We start from the raw sequence: 25,186 nt of genomic DNA, 5'->3' as shown, positions 1-25,186 counted from the left end.
AGGGTTCTGTGCAGCCATCATTTGGTTGGGTCCACAAACTTAAGAGGTTTTTTTTTTGTTTTTGTTTTTTTTACTTTGGCTGGCATCATGAGATGTTTGTTTAGGTTGTGTCTGTGTGGAACATACACTGTCTGGAGTCAGGCCTGCAGGCCTCAAATGTGGAGACTGGCACATTTCACGAACATTGTTGCACATGTGGCCCAACAGTTGGAGGCAGATCCTGGCTGATGTCTGGGGACTGTTTGGTGTTGTGGAGCTTAGATTTAGTAAAGTCATAAATCGGTGTCAGAGTAGCAAAGCTGTAGCCTCTGGATAGTCGAGGTAGGCCCTGATGAACTCCAGTCTCTGCACAGATGTGAACATTGATTTGTGTGTGTTTATTTGTAGGCCTAGACATGTGAAAAGAGCTACTGTGTTTTGAGTAGCTTTTACTGCCCCTTGTTGAGTCACTGCTTTGAGTAAGCAATCATCCAAATAGGGGAATATTATGACCCCTTTTCTGTGGAGGTGAGCCGCCACCACCATGAGAACTTTTGAAAATACAGTTGGGGAAGTGGACAGTCCAAAGGGCAGTACTTTCTACTGAAAATGGTTTATTCCTAGAAAAATCTGAGGAACCTCCTGTGTGAGGGATATATTGTTATACAAAGTGTGTGTTCTGGAGGTGAAGGGCTGAGAACCAGTCCCCTCTTTCCAGTGCTGGAATTATGGTTGCTAACGTGACCATCCCGAAGTGTTGGGTCTTCATGAATTTGTTGAATCTTCTTAAATTGAGAATAGACCTCCAACCTCCAGATTTTTTCTGGGTTAGAAAATAATGTGAGTAGAATCCCCTCCCACTGTGTTGTGTTGGTAGTGGCTCTACTGTGCCTAGGCATCTGAGATGGTTTACCTCCTGTCACAATAGATGTTTGTGAGAGAGGTCTCTGAAGACGGTTGGGAGGGAGGGTGGGTATGGGGAATGAAGGTAAATGGGATGGAATAGCCAGTGTCAACGATCTCTAATACCCATTTGTCTGACGTGATGATCTGTCAGGCTAGGTGGAATAGGGTCAGACAGTCTCTGAATGGATGGGAAGTAGCAGGTGTTTCCAGCACTTGAAAATGTGGAGTAACTAAGCTATTCTAAAAAGGGATCTAATAACTGAAACTTAATTTCCTATAAGAGAAAAAAGTTTTGTTTTTGTTTTTAGAAAAGAAGAAAAACAGTGAAGGAGAAGTAACTATAAAGCTAGCTAACAACAAACTATTAACTAAATAAATACAGTAACTATTCTAAGCAGAGAGGCACTGCTAAGTGCTCCATCTCAAGCCGAGGGCGGTAGAGGAGGAACTGAGGAGGGGTTGGTCGCACAGTTCTATGTAACTGCCTGAAGCAAGACAGGGAAAGTGCATATGCAACCCAACCAGGCACTGCTCCTACAAATCTCCAATTACAAGCACTGGGGCTCACAATCGCCTAAAGTGGAGCTCCAACAGGGATACTCCTCGAAGAACCACCACAGGTAGCCAAACCTAGTCAGACCTGCTGAGCAATCCTGGTACATACAAGAGTCCTGGGCCAGGTCTAAGAGTGGGCGAATTGTGGGATTCCACCCAAGAACAGATGAAAGCAACAGGCTTCACACCTGAGGGAGTGCACTGAGAGACCAAGGAAGGGGTAAGAGGTGCAGATAGCCTTGAGCCATGACACCCCATACTAAACTCCCTTGACCCTCTTTAGTTGGCTATTCCCTCTCCAGCCTCTCACGCTCCTCCTCTTTTACCTCTTTTCGCCCTGAAACTAGAGCAACAGTACTCTGCCCAGTGTGAATGAAAACTACTCACTTCTCCCTCTCAATTTAGGTTTCACTTTCTTGGTGTCTGAGATGTCATAATCCAGCTAGGACTACCAGATGACCCTGTGAAGTCCTTGAGGAAAATCGAAGTAGATAATGCCTGAATTCCTAATGTAAAGATGACCAAAAATCCAACACTTTTTGCAGAAAAACCCTTTCATGCCTTTTAAAAAAATATATCAAAGGAGCAAAAAAGAAAAAAAAGATCAATTATTTTCCTTTGCAAATTAACTTTAAAATTAGGATTATATTATGTAAAGGTTGACAGCCTTAGCTAGAAGGAACTACCTTAAAATTCTCAATGTAGTATTTATATTTTAAACTGGTTGGTTTTCCTTTTTTTTTTTTTACATTTAGATATTAACAGTTTTTGGATTTGGTTTAAACTTTAAAATGTATATTTTACAAAGTGGCCTATTTTCCTGCTATACCTATCTTTTTTACTCACCAACAGAAGCCTTTAACAGGAGTAAGTCCTTACTGTAGTGGAATCCAGCCTTTGTGTTCCTGATACATTGCCTGTTTCAACAATCATAGAAGGAAGACATGCAGAACACAGCATGCAGTTAGTCTTCAAAAAAAAAAATCACACAGCAATGTGATTACAGCTACTGTACACACTCAACTAAGGTTACAATAAATTAGAAAAGCAGAATTTAAAATAACGTTAAGTTCATCTATTTACTAGTTCTAGTTTCAGTGCTTAGCTTTACAAAAAATTCCCAACAATACTCATGCAAGCTAGGGCACTGTAAATGGCAGAAGTGAATCATGTCTAGAAGTACAACTATTAATATTCTTCTTTCTAAGATTTCTCTCAGCTTTTGATTGCACATGGAGAAGAAAACCTGAATTTTTAGAATGTGAATGTTTAATATTTTACATTTAAATCAAATTAAACATTATATGGTGCAGAGAACTCCTGGACTAGATATTTTACACTAGTGAGAGTAATATTTACAATTTTAAGCATTCCACTAACATTCTTAATATTTGTGTAATATATTGGGGTTCTTCTTAAACTTCATGTATTTAGTTAAAGTGTTCAAACAAACTAGGTACACTACCAAGGACCTTTGGTCCAAATTTGCCCAAAGAATGTTCTCAAACTGTAATTGCGTGGTACATTCCATCACCAATAACATTTTCCATGTGGCAAGCACTGATATTCATCTTATTTCCATAGTCCGAGATATAGAAAAAGTATTTCCTAAATAAAAAGACCTTCTAGTCTTTTCCTAGAGAAAAAAAAACCTGAAAAGGAACCATATATCTGGTAGAAAGCTCACACAAGTTACTACAAAAATAAACTTGTATTTGAAATAAAAAGTTTTACACATATAAACATGCACAAGGCAGATGCTTTTATGCAGATTAAAATTAAAATATTCTGGCTACTTAACTAACTTACAACCTCACGCAAAAAAGTTCATGCTTAAAAATAGCAAAGTAGTTTTTGTACCATCAATTTGCATCTTCTTTGGCTGCATAGAAGGTGAAGACATTGAGGCGGTAACTCTGAAGTTTGCAGGAAGGGTCTCTGCAGATCCAGCAGCTAAGCCTTTTATGTCCTTTGGTCTAAACTTCTTTCTCCATGAAGGTGCTCGTCTAAAGCTTTTATCATCATCCTGTCAGATTGATTAGTATCATTAGTAATTCTAAAAACGGGATTATTTACCATAAATTAAAATTAGAGCAGGGTCAATACCTTTCCCCACAACTCCAAGCATCTATATGAGTCAAGATACTTAGTATTTCTTGGAAAAAAAAGATCTGGCTGCCTATCTTTAACTTAACTGCACATTAGGGTATATTTGTGATTTAGGATTTAAGATTATTCACAAATGCCATATAATTTAGTAGTGAGAAGTAAATGGAAGGGTTATAAAAAGACAAGAGAACATGAACAACCAGGTATAAATTACTTTAAATAATCCCCTTGCCCTTTTAAATTCCACTTTTGCTGGAATATCTATATTGAAATATAGCACTACGGCACAAAAGATTAGAGGAAAGTGAACGCAAACAGTGAACGAAAACAGTACAAAACCACAATAGTACTGTACTACAGTACCTCCCTAACCTATGTATTGTTTCATTTTTAAGTGATTTGGAACCTTGTAATAGGGCTATGTGGAACAGAGTGCATCCTCAAACTGAACTATTTCCTCCCCTCCCCCCTACTCTCTAGTAGTGCATCTACAGCTTAAAAAATGATGTTTTTTAATTCACAAGAGTGACACTGGACCTACTAACCAAGACAGCTGGAGCCCTGCCCGAGAAATACAATATCCCATAGAAAAAAGCCTTGTATGTTTATGTGCATATATATTCATGGATTGTTTATATTTAGTATCACAATCCACTACAAGTGATCTGGTTAAACGTTTTGAACATTTATTTTTATCTAAAAATATTTAGCTCAATTTCTTTAGGATTTAGAATTAAATGGATATAAATATCATTTCCTAAAGCAAGACCCCTCACGATTTGCTCTGGTCCTTGTGCTGCATAAAAAGGCTGGAGCAGCATAAAAGTGCCCGAAAAGCTCCTTTTTATATTGTGGGAAGATTTTCTGGTACAGTCACCATGGAAGATAGCGGTAAAGGTACTTTCCAATAACCCTCCTTGCAAGCTGTAGTTTAGAGGGTAAGCTGAGGGTAGAAGGGGCATGTCAGGGTGGGGCCACAACACAAAGTAAGGCAGAGATTCCAACTAGGCAGTGCTGCAGCCTATAGTGCAGCTTGGGGAGGCAAATTAAACACCCCCTTGCCAGTCCGCCCATGGTGTTGTCTAAATTATGGTAGGGACCCTGGATCAGCACTAGATCAGAGAGCACAAGGGTGTCTTATGGCCGCCGTATGTACTTCTTCCACCTCCTAAGTACATCTGCATTATAGACTTCTTTCGATGGTATGTAGAGTACATATCTGCATAGCCCCCCAGCACAGGTATAAACGGCAGTGTAGCTGGTGTGGCATAGCTTAGGCAACCAGAGTAAAGACGTGCCTGAAGGGTGTGGGTATGTATGTGAGTACATACCCTATGTGCTTTCTACTCACCCAAGCCACCCCTCCCCATCTACACTGCTATTTTTATTATTATAGTGTCCTGCTGCGGGAGCCTTTGCCCTCTGCAGGAAGAGACTCCCCCAGCCAGGAGAAGGCTCTGGCAGGAGGCGGCAGCTGGGAAAGGTTCATCCTTTTCCTGTTGCCTCCAATGACCAAGTCTTTCTTTGCCACAGAAAAGATTCCAGCAGCTCCCCATTTCTAGAACCTTTTCCCACAACAGAGAAAGGGAAAGGCTTTAGCAGGGTAGAGGCAAGGGGGAAAGCCCTGCTCTCTCCCCTCTGCCAGAGCCTTTCATGGACTAGTAGCTACACATCACAGCATGGACGCAGCCTGGTTTTGGCTGCACTATGCAGCTACATGTATACTGATTGACGCCGCCAGACGTATACAGTGTAGACAAAGCCTTAGAATTGCACCACAAAAATCTCAAAAAATGAATTCTTCAATTTCCTAATATGTCTTCTGGAATAGACTTTAAATATGTCTTTTAAGTAGTAGGAGGAAGAAAAATATTTACATGAAGCTTTCATTATGAATGATCCCAGCCTGCCTGAAAGATTAAAAAAGGATCACTAGGCTATTAGTGACATGTAGCTGTCTCTGGTAGGAAATTCTGCATGAATACTATAAAATATATTACTATGCAAGTTGGAATCTGTCTGGGAAACTAGGGTTTAATGTCACTACTTTCAAAAGGTACCATATATCTTTAATAACTGCAAATGGAAAAACTCTAGGTCTTAACTCTCTTCTGGAAAATGGGCACCTCCAGCACCAATCCCCCATGCACTATGTGGAGGCAACAGTTAAGTACTGAAACAGAGTAAGTGCCACTTATTGAACTGTCATTACCACTACTGCAACACTTGGGAGGCTTTCCATTAGTCTCATATCCAAAGTATGGAACAGATACTATCCTACTTAATTGATCTCACAAAAGCACTGCCTTATAGCATGGGCTCCAAGCCATGCTTACATGCACTTGCTAACTGAAAAGGCAACAGCTTAAAAACATTTCTTGGAAAAAAGATCTATATAGATTGGATAACTGGGCATTAAAAAGAGGGGAAAAAACAAACAGCTGATTGGGTGGACTTGTGAAAAAGGAGTGGCATGGGGTGCAGCCTTCAGAAGAAGGAAGTTCTGCTTTAAATTGTTCTTTGTAAAGAAGGCAGACAGTTCCAGTTTCACCCACTCTCACTATCCACTCCAGTAAAAAAATGGCAAGTCATAAGCTACCTAAAGTACTGTGCACTGGAAAAAAGCAGCTCATGTAACACAGAATGATGCTGAACTATTTAGATGAAAATCAGATGGGTCCCACCCGCTAAAAACAGCACTAGAAAAGAATACCAAAAACCAAAGTGAGCAATAATAGATGTAGCTTTCCTGGGACTAGCTCTCTCTCACTGAGCAAGTAACTTTTTCCTCCTACCTCTAAGGTCATGCATGGCCTCTGAAGGGCATTCTGGTGATTTTCATGCATCTCTGCACTGAAAGTCATCGGAACAACATCCTATTTCTCTTGATAAGAGTGCTAAATAAACATTGCTACATATGTGCTGGGGAAATCCACTTCCTCTGAGATGTTTCAAATGCTCATAAGACCACTTTATAAGTTCTGTCACTGGACAGTAAGTTCCATCATAAAAGTACACTTGTTCTTTCTTCACCTCAGCAGGCAACAAATCTGTAGTCTGCCTACGATGCACTTTGCACTGCACATCTGGCTACATCAGCAGCACAGAAGTTCAAATCAACACATGCTCTTAAATATTTAATCCCCCACTGGTGCCACTTGAAGAATAAAAAAACTTATCTTTCACCTTATTGCTACTGTTTTTATTTTCCAGCTTCCATAATATTACAGTATCACTTCTAACTTTTCATTTAACAACTGGGACCTTCTACTCTATGTCCATGTTTTATAAGCACCTGAAAATAAACATCACTTCCGAATACAAATAACTACAGCATCATGATACAGTAAAGATTTAGATTTGAGTAGTAAGCAGCAATGATAAACACCTATTTGCACCTACATTGCTTCAGAACTAAGATGTTCTTGCTTTAAAAATGCATTCAGGTCATAAGCTGGATAAGAATATAAAGTATACGAGAATTTGGTAATTTTATTTTAGTTTACATTTTACAAGTTATAAAGCCAACAGCCTACTAGTAGTGTGCTCAAGAGTGGACCAGAATTAGAACAGAAGTATTGCTGTAGATTAAGGCTAGGTACGTTGGCAGAGCTACATGCTTACACAACACCTATATATACTATGCCTTATTAAGTGAGTGTCAGTAGTCTGTTACTTTCTTATATTTTAGGGAGAGAGAGAGATTTAGACAAAAAGGCAATCTCTGGCACTAACTATGGTTAAAGTTATAGGCAACACGAATTTGCTGAACACCTCACACTTTGACGTTCAGAATAATTCTGTCTAAATATGATCTTATACACACAAAATACGTACAGTAACTCACAAAGGTAAGAAAATTCAAGTTAAGGCTTCCACTTTTTAAAAAACATTCTCTGTATAGTAATAGTTTAAAAGACTATCCAATTCAAATTCCTTCATTTTAATAGGTTGATCAGAGATCAGGCTTCTTCTTAATGCAAATTAAAACAGACCAATAAATCAAAACTCACTTCATCAAATCTCCTGTCAGTGCCCATAACAAGAAGGTTATTAAATTCCCTCTCCAAAACAGCACGACCCTAAATTAAAAATGAAAACATTAAAGTGAGTCTTGAAAGGCTAACAAGCCACAAGCATCTATAGTACATTTAAAAAAATATTCCAATGTACACATTATAAAATGAATATATGGCAACGCTATTATCACAGTAATACAGCACTAATTTAGTACTTGCAAAGTTGCAATCACACATTTAAAGGGGGATTTCAGTGCAGTCAATCTTATATCTGTGTCATGAAAATTCGTGATATCAGATGCAAAATTAATGACTTCACAGTGAAAACAGCGCCTTTTCTTTGTATTTACAGAGCACCTAGCACACTGTGGGTATTAACAGAGACAAATAAGTGATAATAAAGGATAAGCCAATTTATAGGAGAAGATGTGCTGTGAGAAAACAAACCTGTTTAAACACAAATACATTAAATTAGAACACATGGTAGAGATTATGGAAAATTTTAAGTTTTATTGTGATATGTTTCCAGGTCTATGGTAGAAGACACTATAGATAACATTCAATTTTTAAAATTTCTACAGTTGACTAAAACAATTACTTGCTTACATAAAATTAGATTGTATGACCATATGGTTTATTAAAATGGCTAGGGAAAAAAATCAGCAGACATGAAGTTATTACCTGTGTGTTCTGAGTAGGTATTTGTAATAATAGAGCGAATGCATTGAAATCAAAAGTTTCCTCTAAGGCCACAAGTGCACCATGAACTCCACTTTCTATAAGGTTATTTGCATATTCTTTAAGACCGATTGACAGTACCCAGCGGATCATTCTGTCATTGCTCCATACAAGAACATCTAAAGAGGAAAAACAAATATGCTACATAAAACTGCATAACAAAATGTCTATACAAATAACTACAAGTCTTGTTTCTTCTATATCGCATTGGCATAGGGCTCAGTTGTGTCATTTAGGCACAGGCCACACAGCAAGGGGTATTATGGAGCCAACTAGTCTCAGAGAGTTTAGAGGAAGAAATCTGCTTTAAATAAGTATCAATATAAATAAGGTCACTTCCATATGTATAAAATATTTGGGTTATTTAATTTGATATTCAATTCATTTTATGCGGTCTCTAAATTTTCAATATGCAGCAGATGTTTTTATTGACAATACAGAATTCCTTCCTGTGCTCCACAGAGCAAAGGGAGACAGTGCTCATTGCCACATCATTTACTGCATTTTACGCTGTCCTGCTTTACGGGTGGGTGTGAAGAAGTGGGGCATATAACCCACCCTCCTCCCTGCCTGTGAGAAAGTATGGATGGAGCAGTTCTTGTGCTCCTTAGACTGCATGGACTGCACCTTTAGCCTGGCACTTATGTGGGTGCAGAAGCTCTTTCCATCCCACAAACCCCTTTAATGGTTAGACATTCCTATCCTTGTAGAGCAGTTCTTTAAAAACAGTTCTTTAAAAACAATGATTTTCCCTATAGTTTACTACTGCACTTGATCTTTCCTGGGAATGCAGGAGGTAAGGTGCGGGCTTGAATTCCTACTCCTGCTTCAACACTACCTCCATCCCCTCTTCAGTATCCAGAGATTAACTGGATGTTTTTAATTTAAAAAAAACAAACAAACACCACACAGTAACAAATGGTTAATATTCACAAACTGTCACACAACAGTAGGCTTCAGAGTTACTGAAAAAATGGGGACAACTGTCATCTCAGAGATGCTTCTTAAATAAAACAGTTTCTTCGGTTCACACTTGGAAAATTTTCTTCAGAACAATAAGGGTTAGAAAAAAAATTAAATGAAAGCTCATTTCAGAGCACGATTGTTCTACAATGGGTTCTGTGGCATATTCTGTAGCTACAGAATTGTAGACTACATAGGGCCCTACTAATAGGTCGCTTCCATATGGCACTTTTACGACACCATAAAATAATCCTTTTCCAATTTAAAGAAATTGACTTAATTTTAAAGTAATGCAATTTTGAGGCATCTTACTGGGAAGATTTTAAAATCTAAGGTGAAGCCAAGACAGAAATAGTTAACCTTTTATTTCATTCTGGCTTTCTTCTCTTCTTCTTTCCAGTTCTTTTCGGTCATAATTTAATTTTCGCAAACACATAATACCACACTGGAAACTGTTTCTGTTGGGAAAATAAAAACATATTTAGGGATAAGCTAGAATACTTAATCAAGAGTATGATGAAGACTTCTTTAAATTTATTTACCTGTGAAAACTGTCAACCATTTTAAGTTGTCCACGGAGATCTTTCTTAGTCAAGTGATCTAGCATTCTAGCATCAACTAGACATTCCATGAAGTAGCTGCGGTATTGAGGGAGCCCCAAACTGGGGAGCCACTCATTGCCAATCCACTCATGGTTCATATCACCGTATGCTAGAGTCTGTTTTTAAAAAGTAAGAATTATTCAGTGTGATTTTCTCATATCAAAAGGCAAAGAAACACTAAATTTATTTCCCTAAACTTCACATTAGTAAAAAATATTTTTAAAAGTTGCCTTGCCTTCCATTTTTTAACTGGTCCTTTTTACTTGGGGAAAAATACACTAATGAAAGCGTTGAGCTGAAGTTTGCCACTTTACATTTAATCTTTTCATTGGAAAAGGATGCTTTTTTAAAAAAAAGGGAATATAAAAACGTTCAGAATAAGTAAGATTTCCATTAATTTTTCTATCAAATTTTGATGACTTTTTAGATGTTGCTCAAATTCAGACCCCTTCAATATATCAGTTTGACACATAACAATATAACATAACTTTGATGAGATATTGAACACACCATGTCTCATGGAATGGACATGAACAACAGATCTCAAAGAACAACAGTTACAGAAGGTTAGTAATAGTTTTTTCTTCGAGTGCTTGCTTATGTCAATTCCATGCTAGGTGACTCACAAACAGTATCCTTGGAGGTGGGCTTGGAGTTTACAGACATGCCGACTGCAACACCGCTCTCCCGAAACTGGCATCGCAACAGGCCTGTTGGGTGATGGCATAGTGGGACGGGAAGGTATGAACCGATGACCATGTCACAGCCCTGCAGATGTCCTAGATTGGTAACTGCATGAGGAATGATGCTGCTGAAGCCTGGGCTCTTGTGGAATGAACTGTCATGATAGCTAGAGGCAGAATCTTCGCCTGCTCAGATGCAGGCGCTTATCCAGGATGAGATTCTTTGGGAAGACACTGTTAGTCTTTTCATCTTGTCCACCACAGCTACAAAAAGCTGTGTAGTCTTGCGTAAGAGTTTAGTCCCTTCGATATAGAAGGCCACCGACATCTAATGTGTGAAGCCTCTGTTCCAGAGCAGTGCTGTGAGGCTTCAGAAAGAAGACAGGCAGAAAAATGTTCTGCTTGATACAGACCTCTGTTAGGGAAGCCTTGCAAGAGCAAGAAGACTGTTCCAAGCAACCGTCACTGGCGGTAAGAAGGAACTGAGAGGGTGCAGATCCAGCGGTGCCCCTTATACCGGTGCATGTGCATCCAGGGGGCACTAAGGCCAGCCCTAAGGACACCACTAAGCAAAAAATCTCCAGCAACTATGCACATGGTGTGCGTGCACACCTAGGATGGGACTGACATGAGCAAGTACTCGAAGAAGAAATTATACTTTCCGTAACAGGACTGTGCTGGAGGCCAGAGAGGAAACGAAGTTGTACAGTTCAAAGATATTGGGTTAAAGAAGCTCTCTGTTATTTTACTTTTTATCCTTTTTTCTATATAATATAATATTATATTCTCACACACACACACACCTGGACAGACTCCATCACATTAGTTAAGGCTACAAATGGGATTTACTACAGTTCTAAGGCTGAACAACTGTGCAAGCAGGACTCTACTGGTGACACAAAAAACACACTGTGCCTGGACATAGCATCTCTATGATAATAGAAGTTGGCCAGTGATCATGGTAATAGTGAGATTGTAGTAGAGTCTTCCATAAAGGCAGATATTTTCTTTGAACCATTGGCCTGACACAGAGCCAGCATCTCCACAGCACTCCAGGCTTTAGATGCAATAAGGAGTTATTTGGTATTAAACCAATTCTCTAACCATTTATCTGTTCTGCTGCTCAGCCCAAAAAAGTCACAGACCACAGTTTAAGGAAGAACAGCTTTCACATTAACTTGTTATAATGTCATAGAGGACAAATCGTTTAAGTAACAAACAATAAGCAGGGCTTTTGAATATTCCTGTTATGTTAAACAGCCTTGGAAATTAAGAGGAAAGAAAAACAAATTTTTATTTAGACACTTGTGCAGTGCCCACTGTATTATGACAGATGTAACTTCTTCTAAACAAAATGTGTTTTTTCATATTTGTTCATGATGTGCTAACAAATTTTAAAATGAGTGAACTACAAAATACAGTCTGAGAAACACATTGCCAGTTTATAAGGTTAGTAATAATATCTACAAATTTAGATTATCAAAACATTCTCAGAGGAAAACAGATTATCATTCATGCTCTAATTGCATTGTGTTGCTTTACATATACTGTATAATAAATTACATAAAATCTCCAACCTGAGCCCAGCTTCCCTCCTCATCTTCCTGATGTTATGTGGTTAGAAAAGCAAAAGAACACACAAATGTTAGTATTTATAAGTTTAGTATTAAGAGCAAAGTTAAAGATGTAAAGCAGATGCAGTATCTTTATGGCATGCTAAAAATCTAAAGAATGCAAGCACCATGCATTTAAAAATAATATAAAATTTAATGGAAATAGGAAAATGCTTGTACTGATTGGGTTTTCTGTAAAGAAGAAATTTATGTGCAAATAAATTAATTTGGCTGTACACACAATACAGTTAGTCTGCCTTCAATAAAAATCACTGTTGATTTTTTTTGTCCCCAAGGGGAAAAAAAGAGTAAAGTGTGAATTATAGTTTCATATAGGGTTAGTAACTAAAGGAAGCCATAATCCAAATACTTGAGCTTTTTTAATACTTTCATTCTTTGAAAGACTAAAAGGCACATGATTCAAGCAATCAAAAAGTGGGAAAAGCACTATAAAGGAACAGAAGTGTAGTGCTGTAACTAACCGTTTGTGGCGTGGCTGTAAGATTTTCCATTTCTTCATGTGTTACCCAGACATTTCCCGTGGTCTAATATGACCCCACAGTGAACCAATCACATCCAATGAAAAGAAAGCAGTAACAAAGAGGAAAGGTTGCAGAATATAAAAGCAATAGGTACATATAAGGAGCAGGCATGGGCAAAAGCAATGGTTTCTAAAGTCTGAAGTACAAATTTATTTAAAATGATAATGTAGCATAAAGGTGCACTGACATGGGGCATCTCCTTTCAAAGATTATTTAACAATTACAAAGTGTGTGAAACAGTTTACACTGATGTGATTAACAAATCAACTATGACAAGAACTGTAATGTTGAACAAAATTCTAAAATACTCATTTTAATAATGTCCCTTTTATAAATTATTTGTTCTTAACTACAAATTTTCCTTTGGTGTGTTACATGTACTTCTGGACAGCATTCTAACACAACAGCAATTTTAATTTTATTAAACATTTTTGTAATTCTGCACACTTGAAAGTATTCTTGATTTTTTTTAAGTCACTATTTTCATGAGAAGTGATACTAATCTACTAAACGTCATATGCATTTTGCTAAAATTATTACCAGTACTTATTAGCAGTTTCTGCAATAGCCACTTGCTCTCTGTTCAAGCCTCAAATATTTCCAGAAATATTTTCCTACATGGTAGTCAGAATGATCATGCAGCCAAAGATCCACATAACTACCATTTAAGTAAATAGACCATTGGGTGCAATATGAATGCAGGATGAGACCTATGTAAGATTTAGCATAATTATAATTTGAGAATCTGATTTTGGTTATATAAACAAAGATGACTTTTTATTATTATTGGAACAAATTTTTCCACATCTGCATAAACCCACTAAGTAAGGAAGAACTAAAAGAACCCATTCCCTAATAGGAAAGACATTCTACGTTACAAAACATTGCTAACTTATGGAAAAGGTATGAAAAAAATATAGTACTTAAAAAGCCATAGTATTTAAAACTAACTATACGGATTTATTTTCTGGAGAATTTTTCCTTTTTTTTCCTCCAAAGTTACTACCATTTACATTAATATATTTTGTCTGCCGCTTATTCCTTTCTGAATTTAGCCTATTACGGCATAATGATCTGTCAAAATTCTTTGACTTCAGATTAAAAACAAATAAATAATCATCAACAACAAGAAGTTTGTTTTTGTACAATATCTCTAGCAACATAAAAAGGGGAATGAGAATAAATCACCAGAATATCCTTTACCCAGGATTTTTTCCAATATTTTCCAAGAGGAGTCAGTGCGCCTCTTAGTAACAGTACATGACAGAATACAATTATATCAATTCAACCCTCTCCTTTTACTGAAATGTCTCATGCAATTATAGAAATACTTTAAATTATGCAAAAGTAACTCAAATATTTTTAAACCATGGCAGTTCTCCAGCAAAATTCAGAGCATATATGGAATGTGCCAATCACAAGCCCCAATACTGCCACTGGCTACGTGCAGGTGGACCACTATGCCCACATGGAGCCAATAAAATCACAGACAGTTTCTCATGGCAATAGTCACACTTCATGATCAATAAGGCTACGTTTTAGTCACGGGTATTTTTAGTAAAGTCATTGACAGGTCACGCGCAGTAAACAAAAATTCACGGCCTGTGATCTGTTCATAACTTTCACTAAAAATACTTGGGACTAAAATGGGGGGCAGTGCGCGGCCCAGGAGTGGGACCCCTGCTGCTGCTGTGGGGGAGGGCCAAGGGGGGGATTGACAGGGGCTCCCTACCCAGCTCCGCATGCTGCTCCCACCACAAGCGCCGGCTGCTGCAGCTCCCATTGGCTGGGAACTGCAGCTAATGGGAGCTGCAGGCTTGGGCAGCACGGAGGCCCCCGGTCCCTCTGTTGCCTAGGAGCTGTAGGGCAATGTCAGTGGGAGCCGGAGAGCCCCCCACCCCGAGGTGGGTGCACTTCCCCACACACACCTCCCTGCCCCAGCCCCCTCCCATACACCCAAACTGCTGCTTCTGGCTCAGTTGCTGCCCACATCGGGCAGCCCCTAAGCCAGCACCAGCCACTGCAGAAGTCACGGGGGTCACGGATTTCATGACCTCCATGACAGACTCGCAGACTTAACGATCAATAATACTGAGATGCTGCCATTGCTCAGAATTCCTATCACCCGTTCGGCTGAATTAATTTCTCTCTGATAGCAACTTACTCAATCTTTTACAAATTCTAAAATGAACTCTTCCTTTAATTTACAACAGTTACATATATGTATGTTATATTCCTTAATCAAAAAATGATTCAATATACACCTGGCAAATTATACCTATTCTTAATATTTCCCTCATTTAAAATAGACCGTCATGTTGAAATGAAAACTAGCTAATCTTTCCCTAAACAAAAAAATCAGTAGACATCTTCATTCAACTTCAATAGCATACAGTGTCCACTTTATAATATTAATGTTTTTTGGCAGTAAAGTAAGAGCTATTATAAGCTAATATGATAGTTATTCCACGTTAGTTTTTTGGAAACTAAAAGTCTCCTCTTTTTAAACTTTGGTCCTTAGCAAGTTAAGGTACATTTCTGAAAATTTCTCTTAAAAACTCAAATTTCCCCACTCAGAATATTCTTACATTAGAATTCTGGAATCTGCTGAAGAAATTTCTGTATTTAACAGAGCAGAGAAAAAAATGTTTGATGCTGTTTCAGAAGTAATTTCCCTCCCACTAGCTTAAGTTACTTCCAATTTTTTTCTTACCGTTCTTGATGTAGGAGGGGCAGATGGACTTGTTAGTGACATGATCTCTTGAATGGCAAGCCTCAGTTTCAACCTGTGCAGAGGATTACTGATTCCAATTTCACGCTGTATTTCCGTATCAGACAAGGCAGACATGATGGCCCCGCTTTTCACATTTGCTCGGCAAGCAGCCACATACCATGCTGGCATCCCTACCCACAACTGGCAAATAGAAAATAATATGTCAGTAATATATGTAAATATATGTTTCTTCAAATCTTCAAGTTACTAAAAATGCTACAAGTATAGGTACCCTATGTTTTAAAATGGGATCACTTACTTCTAGCCACACCACCACAGTAGGGCCATCCCATTGTGCAAAAGGCAGACCTTGCCTTCTAGCTTCCTCAAGCAATTCATGTCTAAAATTATAGAAACAGTCATTAAATGAAGAGAAAGTAATATTGAAATAGTAATTTAACTCTACGTTTCATTTATTTAACACTGGTATTTTGTTTCCTTCATCCAGCTTTTCTCCTTTAACAATCTTACAGACACAAAGATACCTGAAAAGAGGACAGGGCCATAGCAAATGCGGCATGGCATGATCAGGGTAAAATTTCAGTACTGCAGAAATACTAAGTCTTGCTTTTTTGGAACTAGAAAATGCTCTGTGCCAGGTGTTTGCAAACATGCGCCAAATGGTTGTGTTCATCCTGCCCTTACCATATTGCTAAGTGAGAGGGGAGTCCCATATAATTTGGAGGAGGATTTCAAGGAGATCTGGTAGAAAAGGTTGAAAACCATCAATCTACGCTGGTGAGAGACTGGTTAAAACGGACATCACTTACTGATTATGTAGCAAATTTGCTATTATTCAGTGAATAAATATACTTTACAACTATTACAACATATTTCTTTGTCACAGGAACCCTCTGTAAACACTAATTGAAAAAGTTTCACTCTGTTTTCTATAAAATATCTGACATACTCCCCAACCTCTCTCTTCCCCACTTATTTATACCTCCTCATCCTCCCAAAGGAGGATAAAGCTTATACAGTCTCACTCATAGATCTGAAAAAAAGAACTTGGACTAAAATTATGTTTGGCTTTTTGGATTCTAATACACATACACAGCATTAAAAATATTACTGGACAGGGACTCTCTAATGGCTTCTAAATTAAAGAAATCATAATCGACACTGTTGAAACCTACAACAAGGAAATAAATTCAGACATCCTAAGGAACGGCATTCTGCACCAGATGGAATTTATGTAAGGACTTTTGAAGTTCAGTTTTGTCCATTAAGCTACCATTAAGCAGGATTTGCCTGCTTGTAATGAAAAAAGACTAAGGCTAGAGTATGGACAGTACAATCCCAACTATTTGCATTACAGCATACATGTAGTTATTGTACACACTACAAAGGCCGTTGAAGAGGTCCCAAAGATGGTGGTCAAAACCTGCTTTTGTCACAATTAGACCCAAGTAAACAGGCAAATGAGAACTTGCATTATGTGGCATTTATACCATGGGAACAGTATTTGCATGTTATATTTAATTAAAGGTAAGAGTGAAAAATTCAACAAAAAATAAATTTAGACTGACAGCATGATTTTGTGCATTGGCAGTATATTTTTAAACAGCCAAAGTTAGAGCTAGCTAATTTGATGAATTTTGTAACATATTTCAATTTTGCTTTTTCTTCTTCCCCATTGTTTATCCAGCTTATAAATTTGGACCAGTTATTCTCACGAATTAATTTCCACTAATTTTTTAAATACAACAGTCACCAAAAACTTTCTTTAATAATCCAGCTCCATCTCTGGTACAGTATTCTATTAAAAATATATATGCAGTAACAAGATACTGTATCCTTGGCTACATACGCATGATCTCTTTCCATTTAAGTCAATAGGTGTTCATCAAAAGTGAACAATGTCCACATCTCTAGACCTATAATATTGAATGATTCTTGTCTTAAGGAATTGTCAAAATTCAGAAGCCTTAGAATGCTACAGCCACAAAAGTACTTTAGTACAACTACGGCTCTGCAACGTAATAATTACAGTCAGGGTACAGAAAAGCCTTACATTTTATTCATATATATTGAAGTGTCAAGACTATGAGAAATTAGCCAGTCGTAGGCGATCAACAGACAGATCATTGATTTTATTGTTTCTCCTATAGTTTTTTGTAGGTGAATGATTTAATGTTCAACTGAAGTCCCAACTAGACGATAGTAATAAGGTTGAGAATAACCTTGCAAGCAAAAAACAAGTACTTATCCAGAAAATGAACACCTAAAACTGACAGGTTATTTTCTTATTTTGTGATAAAATCTTGGTTTTAAAAATGGATTATTTAAAATAATTATTTGCAAACAAAACCAACAAACAAAAAAGTTAAGGCTAAAATTATGTTTTAATGAAGTCCAGCTAATAGTCCAAAACGATTTACATTGTTAAGAAATTCTATATCTTTTTTTTTTTTTTAAAACTGGAATTGAACAGTTAAGGGATACATCCTGTTCCCTACTCCCACATAATCCATGACCCACGTCCCATCACCTGTGTACACTCAATTTTACATATGGGTTTGCAAATTTTAGGGGGTGAGGTCAAAATAAAAATTCCAGGAAATGACAAAATTCCATTTCCTATGCAAGGAATCAATTTCCAATAATCTTGTATCATTTCATTACTTGTACAGTATGAAAAAGCATTAACACTGTAGTGGTGAAGATGCTAAAAAGGGTAACAAGACTGGTGTCATTCACAGAATGGAGAGGTGACATATGCAACACAATTAAAAGCAACGTAGGTTAAGCAAGAAAAAGCATGAAGTTATCTCATGGAATAAAGCACAATAGTCAACCTTGCAAATGGACAACCTCAGCAATGCTACAGCAACACTGAAAAATTTAGTACTATTAAACAGCTTTCCAAAACAGAGTTAAAATTGTTAGGTGGTATAGTTTTATCATTTAAATGAAGTACCGAAATTCACATTATGTACATTCAGAGCACGCAGTGTAAGATAAACGGCTTTGTTTTTGTCAATGCCTTAACAAATACCGTTAATAGGCTTTCACTATAAATGCTTCAACAGAACATTTCACTGTCTAATATAGAAACATCACCTCTTGTAAAAACATGCATTTAATTTGCTGAACAATTAGGGCTTCTAATACATCATTAAAATCAAAGAAAGTTTCCAGATAAATTTCTCACACATCCACAACAATCCTAATAAATTAAATATAAACTTACCCTGATTTTGCACTACCACATCAAATGGTAAATAATAAGGAAATAAAACAATGAAGGAAAAATGTAAAACTATAATTAAACTGAACTCGTAACACAAATTTAGAAACAAACAGAATGAAATAATGTAATACTGTAATTCAGTTCTTTAAACATAAGATTGTTAATAGAGACTTCAAATAAAATGGTAACAATGCCTGTTGCAAACACGTTTGAGATTGTGTATACAGAAACAAAACAAAAAGTTATGAAGTGATACATAAAATAAGCACAAAGTAGCTTTTTAGTCACTGCTGCTACAGTTACTTTTTACATTAGGTTTCAGAGAAATGTGAAATTCTTAATCCTTTTCACAAAAGCTACCAGAATATTGTTTTGCAATATAGCGTATGGAATCTTACTGAGTCACTCAGATACTCTTCACTGTGTACATGTTTTTGAAAATGAGCAGTTAGCCTTGAGAATTTGCTCTGACACTATCCTTTTCATGTTTATGATTACTCCCACTGAGGTGGCGATGGATCTTCTCTAGTTATTTCTAACGTATTTGTGCTTCCCGTGTTCAGTGCACTTTGGCAAGTTTTTGGAATGCACTGATAAAAGTATAGTACTGTGATGTGAAGAATGCTAGATTAGGGTTACCAACTTTCTGACTGCAGAAAACTGAACACCCTTGCCCTGCCCCTGCTCCTTCCCTGAGACCCTGCCCCGCCGCTCTCTCCATCCCACCCCTCCCTCCCTCTCTCGCTCTCCCCCACCCTCACTCACTCAATTTCACTAGGTTGGGCAGAGGGTTGGAGTGCAGGAGGTGGTCAGAGCTCTGGCTAGGGGTGTGGGCTCTGGGTTGGGACCAGAAATGAGGGGTGCAGGGTATGGGGGGGGCTCCGGGCTGGGGCAGGAGGTTGGGGTGTAGGAGAGTGGGGCTGGGTGTGTGTGCTTCAGGGTGGAGCCAGAAATGAGGGGTTCAGGGTGAAGGGGGGGCTCCAGGCTGAGGGTTGGGATGTTGGTGGAGCTCCAACTGAGGGTGTGAGCTCTGATGCAGGGCCAAGGATGAGGGGTTTGAGGTGTACAAAGGGGGGCCTGGGGCAGAGGGATTCTGAGTGTGGGAGGAGGTGCGGGCTCTGGGAGGGAGTCTGGGTACGGAAAGGAGCTCAGGGCTGGGGTGCGGGCTTTGAGTGGCGCTTATCTCAGGCGGCTCCCAGAATTAACTGGCATTTTCCTCCGGCTTTTAGGTGGAGGTGCAGCCAGGCAGCTCCGCAACCATGGCAAATGGGAGCTGCGGAGCCAGCGCATGGAGCCCCCGTGGCCACAGATTCGCCTACGAGCTGGAGGGAAATGCCGGCCACTTCTGGGAGCTGTGCAGAGCCAGGGATCTGCCTTAGCCTCGCTAACCAGATTTTTAACAGCCCAGTCAGCACTGCTGACCAGAGCTGCCAGGATCCCTTTTCAACCAGGCATTCCAATCGAAAACTGGACAACTGGCAACCCTATGTTAGACCCCAACTCATACAGGTTGAAGAGTCCTACACTCTGTCCTGTGGGACAGTAAAATTAAAGAAAATGTACATTTTTGCTACATATTTCCACCAGCATAACAAGGCTTTTATGACAACCTATGCCTTTTCGGTAATACTCTTTGCATTTTGAAATTTACTATGTAAACCCCATCATATTGATCAGTAAGCACATATGTGTACAGGACTGGGTGTACAGGACTGGGAATCAGAGTTTATGAAATCCTATATTTTGATCTTGGGAAAGCCACAATTTCCAATTATGATTTGTCATTTGTAAATTATAACTTGATATGTAACACCTGATAAATATCATGGGTTGTTTAAAGGATTAGTTAGTTTATGCTTGTAACATACTTGCATATGTGGGTAAATATTTTCAAAATAACTCAGTAAATGGAGAACGGCCAATGATCTGAATATAGTTTCCAGCAATGGTAACAAAATTTTGAAAGGCAGTCCAGGAAGCAAGTGCATATTAATTTTCAAAGCAAAATGATTATTATTCACCTGCAAGAAGTAGCTTTTGAGTTGGTGGAAGCCAGCCAGAATTGCATGTGAATGTTTTTGCTGGGTCTTATTTTTGCAAAATGTGAATTTTTTAGCTGGCATTGAGACTCAAGAACATTTTCCAAGGGGGGGGAGGGGGAGTGCAAAGACAAAAAGCTATGGTAATAGGTGCTGCTGTGATATAGCTAGGCTAACATTTCTCTTTCAAGAAAAAAGAAAAGGAGGACTTGTGGCACCTTAGAGACTAACCAATTTATTAGAGCATAAGCTTTCGTGAGCTACAGCTCACTTCCTCAGATGCATATCGTGGAAACTGCAGCAGGCTTTATATATACACAGAGCTCACGAAAGCTTATGCTCTAATAAATTGGTTAGTCTCTAAGGTGCCACAAGTCCTCCTTTTCTTTTTGCGAATACAGACTAACACGGCTGTTACTCTGAACTCTTTCAAGAAAGTAGAGGTAATATCTGAAAACTCCATAAACTATCAAAATCTTTAGAACAGAATTTAATCACAAGGTGGGATTCCATGTATCAGCAATTTTAGAAGCAACAGTTCACTGTGTCATTACAGTCAAAATAGATTACCAATATTGAAGTTTTCAAATAAAAATGTTGCCAATTTTCTTGGCAATTAACCATACATTTATTTTATTTGCTACTGAATTTAAGAGCATATTTTCTGCACTTTAGGAGTCATTTTCATTTAAAAGGGAAACTCTGATGTGCTTGCTTCTTGCACATTCACTACCTAATCTTCCCGAAGATGAAGCAAGACATCCATAATTGACCTTAAATCAATTCAGCTTAGTTTCTGACACAGAGGAAAACAATAGTTGGGTGGATTAAAAACAGTAATACTATAGATGTATAAAAAAATATATGTTCTTGTTTTTATAACGCACAACATAATGACAGCCAACTAGTATCTTATTAAGAGGGTGAGTGGGAAGGACCCAATGAAATCCTAATTCTGCCTACCTTCAAGTTTTCAATAGTATTCTATTCTGCCAGTTAAATATTAAGTCACAGATTACCACCATGAAAGTTCTCATCTGCCTTCTGCACTCATGGACTTTGCTACCTCTCTGCTGCCTGGTTCATTTGGCAACACCACAAAATGCAGTACATCTTTAAATGGTAAACAAAGCAGAAATTTTTTTGCACCTTAATTCTTATTGGAAAGATTCCAGAAACAGGCAAAAAATTACTGCTCTTTAAAACATGTCACTTAAAAGAGCACATCTATACTTCGAACTGGATGTGCAATCTCCAGCTCAAGAATACATAACTATGTTAGCTCTAAATTATCTAGAGACAGAAGTTTAGCCAGGGTGGCGAGAGGAGTGGGATGGGCTAGCTTCCCCAATACATACCTAGGATCTCAGAGGAGATCCTACTCAAGGCAGCCACGCTTCCCACTTCTATTTTTAGCATGCTATGCAAACAGAGCTAGCACAGGTATGTCTCCTTACCCTGGAAATTACACATCGAGCTCAAAGTGTAGATATATCCAAAGACTGGCAAGTAAGTGTTCAGCAAACTAATGTACCAAAAAAAAAAAAAAAAAAAAAAAGGGGGGGGGCGGGGCAAAAGCCATGAAAAGACAAGAGGAAACAGAAAAATCTTGAGTAATAAATTTAGTGAGCAGACAAAATGAAAAAAGGAAACTGCTTCATAGTCAACTGTTAAAAAGAACTAGCTGCTGGACACACTAGGGATCCCTAATGTTCCAAGAAGGGAGGCTTGCACTATGTGGCTCTCAGCTGGCAGATAAGACACTTGTTGGACTCTTGCCAGCAATTTACACAAGGAACAAACCTCAAGAACAGGAATATAAAATGACCATCTCTGTTTCAAGACACCTTTTTACTAAGTCCATTTTTACTTTTCCAAAATTCATTTATCATTACCGTAATGATTTCAGTGCTGAATGCCATCACATCAGGTTTGTCAAGACCACAACTCATTTTTAAACACACTATATTAGAGATGTATGTAAAAAATAAATCTGCAAAACTTAATGAGGCTTGATACTGCATCAGGCATAATCTTTGAAGTTTTTCCTTTAAACGCAAATTATTCATTTCCCCTAAATTACATATTTGATAACTTACTTTTTCTGTAGTTTTCTATTTTTTTCTGCCTGTCCCCCAAGTTTGCTGAGTCCTAAGGCATCTTGAGAAGAATTGTCTGTTTCTGCCAAGCCAACTACAAGGAATAAAGAAAGGTACTTAGTGACATATTTTTTGTATTTTACCTTGAATTTATTGGTATAAACCAGCATAACTATCATATTCCTGAACAAAGTAATTAGTACTTTCTAATGTACTAATCAGCAGTAATTGTCCAATTATGTTTCTGTTGGTAACTCATTTTATTAATGAGATGAGAAGAAATTAAAAAAAAAGATAGCCCTTTTTCCCCCCCAGAGATACACTAAAGCATATAGTACTTGAATATGAGACATGAACAAGCATTTCAGAATATCTTTATTCTCTCCGCACTCCACGTGTCATGCACCTAGAATCTAAAACAAACATTACTTAGAAAAACACATTAAAAATGTATACCATGAGACTAAGGCCTTGTTTACACTATCGCAGCAAGTCGACCTAAGTTACGATACTTCAACTAAGTGAATGACGCCGCGCTGCGTCAACGGGAGATGCTCTCTCGTCCACTTATCTTACTCCTCTAGTGGAGTACTAGAGTCAACCGGAGAATGCTCTGTGGTCAATTTAGCAGGTCTTCACTAGACGCGCTCAATCAACCCCCGTTGCATCCACCGCAGCAGCATCAATCCCCAGTAAGTGTAGATATAGCCTAAGTCTTTCCTTTCTTTTATACTGTTGATAATACACAAGTTAGAAGATAACAAACCAACCTTGTCCCAATGATTCTTTGCTGGTTTGTCCAGGTCGACCCTTTTCTCTCTTACCAAACAAGCGACCTATGGAAGATTTGATCCCCTTCTTTTTAGGGGCTTTGTGAAGGGAATCCTGGCTACTATTACTGCTACTGGGGTTGCTTACTTGCCCATCTTGAGAACCTGTAGAACTTTAAAGAAAAAACTTTTTAGTTTGTAAAAGAATACACACAAAATAATCCCTACTTTCAGCACAATACATTTTTATGGCAATTTGAGGTTTTGGTGGAAGCTGGTTAAGACTGTCAAGTTACCTCAGCAAATTAATTTCCAGTTTTTAAACATTTCTCGTTACAAAAGATGTGAAAAGCATCACAAGAAGATGTATCAAAAGATTAAATGGAGCATAAATAAAAACACCGGACAACATCCAATATCTCAACACTTTATCCCTTTTCTTATTAAGATATCTTATTAGGGTGACTGACTTATGTCAAGCAACTGCAGGTTATTTGTATATTACAATCCACTAGATGTCAGATTCCCTACCAAGTTCAGATGATCATAGGTTGAATTTAAGCCACAGATCTGGAAATGAGTTGCATAATAAATTAAAAATCCAGCTTCCTTTCATCTAACTTTCTTCTCTATAATATGCATTTTACATAAAGTGATAAAAAGAAAGGCAAACTGCTAGTACCTGAAAACTTCCCCATAGAAAACCAGCTGCCATTAATGAATGTGCTAAGGGGACTGCTTATACATATTAACTTTAGCAAATCAACTGACAAATTATTCTGACTTTTCCATTTACTTTAACTTTTCAGAAGTTTTAAAAATCAATTTCTTAAAACTTGCATGATTTGAACAACAACTTTGTAGTCAATCAGCTTTTTAAAAATCTGAACCTTAGCTACGTTATCTGAATATTACCCTCATATTTTTTTGCCATCTTGCTTACTTACTTTCTTATGTCCCTGATGTCTTCGTGGCTCAATGTATGCAAAGCTCCTTTATGGACTCTATCCAAATGCAGAGATCGAGGCGAAGATGGTGGTGATGTCTCACATTTTATTGTGGTCTTGTCATCTCGTACTTCTTCTCCAGAAACTGGAGACTACAGGAAAAAAAGAATGAAAACTTTAGGGTTTAGTTTTTAGCATGAATTCTACATTAATACTGTACAAAGAATTAAAAGAAAATGTATTGATTATTTTTTCACTTGACAGTGATAAGGTTCTCCCAGCTCTTTTATTCTGGGGCCATCATTTCTACTCATTCTCTCTGAACTTCCTCTTACTTTTGTAGACAACCAGTGTTGCTGAATTAATATTTCTGCTGGAAATCAGACCGTGGCAATCTTATATAGAATTCATTGCCTCCCTATCCAGCAAGTAGGGCTCAGAGCAAGTATACATTCCCTTTAACAACTCCCTAAAACTAAGTATGCTAATATTACAATATATACACACCTGACCCTTATTAGTTTTCAGTAAAGCCACATAAAACATTACTCCAATTATGAGGAACCAGAAGAGTTTTAAACAAGGTGTTCTAGATGTCATGGGCTTAGATGATTACTAGATTTAATCACAACTTCTTGAAATCAGGAATCCCTTTG

At 37.9% G+C, this 25,186-nt stretch overlaps 1 protein-coding gene across 12 annotated transcripts in view; it reads right to left on the bottom strand.

Moving 5' to 3' along the window:
* Window positions 1–25,186, bottom strand: part of PPFIA1 (PPFI scaffold protein A1) — an 88,655-nt gene that overhangs the window by 10,924 nt on the left and 52,545 nt on the right. For 6 of the 12 annotated variants that reach the window (XR_012159381.2, XM_073347883.2, XM_073347881.2 and 3 more), the window contains 13 exons: window positions 24,531–24,682; window positions 23,584–23,756; window positions 22,814–22,907; window positions 15,742–15,823; window positions 15,423–15,623; window positions 12,650–12,712; window positions 12,132–12,158; window positions 9,812–9,987; window positions 9,630–9,727; window positions 8,250–8,425; window positions 7,563–7,631; window positions 3,301–3,466; window positions 2,287–2,357 (listed from right to left, as the gene is read on the bottom strand). Coding sequence is in view for 11 of the 12 variants with exons in the window: in XM_073347883.2 (XP_073203984.2) it covers window positions 2,299–2,357; window positions 3,301–3,466; window positions 7,563–7,631; window positions 8,250–8,425; window positions 9,630–9,727; window positions 9,812–9,987; window positions 12,132–12,158; window positions 12,650–12,712; window positions 15,423–15,623; window positions 15,742–15,823; window positions 22,814–22,907; window positions 23,584–23,756; window positions 24,531–24,682 (1,536 nt within the window). In the remaining variant the exon portion in view is untranslated. Of the gene's footprint in view, window positions 1–2,286; window positions 2,410–3,300; window positions 3,467–7,562; window positions 7,632–8,249; window positions 8,426–9,629; window positions 9,728–9,811; window positions 9,988–12,131; window positions 12,159–12,649; window positions 12,713–15,422; window positions 15,624–15,741; window positions 15,824–22,813; window positions 22,908–23,583; window positions 23,757–24,530; window positions 24,683–25,186 lie in introns of those variants that run through there. The other 6 variants (XM_073347884.2, XM_073347873.2, XM_073347878.2 and 3 more) reach the window with 4 other exon arrangements.

The sequence above is a fragment of the Lepidochelys kempii genome, chromosome 6 (assembly GCF_965140285.1).
Source record: "Lepidochelys kempii isolate rLepKem1 chromosome 6, rLepKem1.hap1, whole genome shotgun sequence".
Lineage (NCBI taxonomy): Eukaryota > Metazoa > Chordata > Testudines > Cheloniidae > Lepidochelys > Lepidochelys kempii.
The sequence above is the reverse complement of the archived record's forward strand: the minus strand, read 5'-3'. Positions and strand labels throughout refer to the sequence as shown.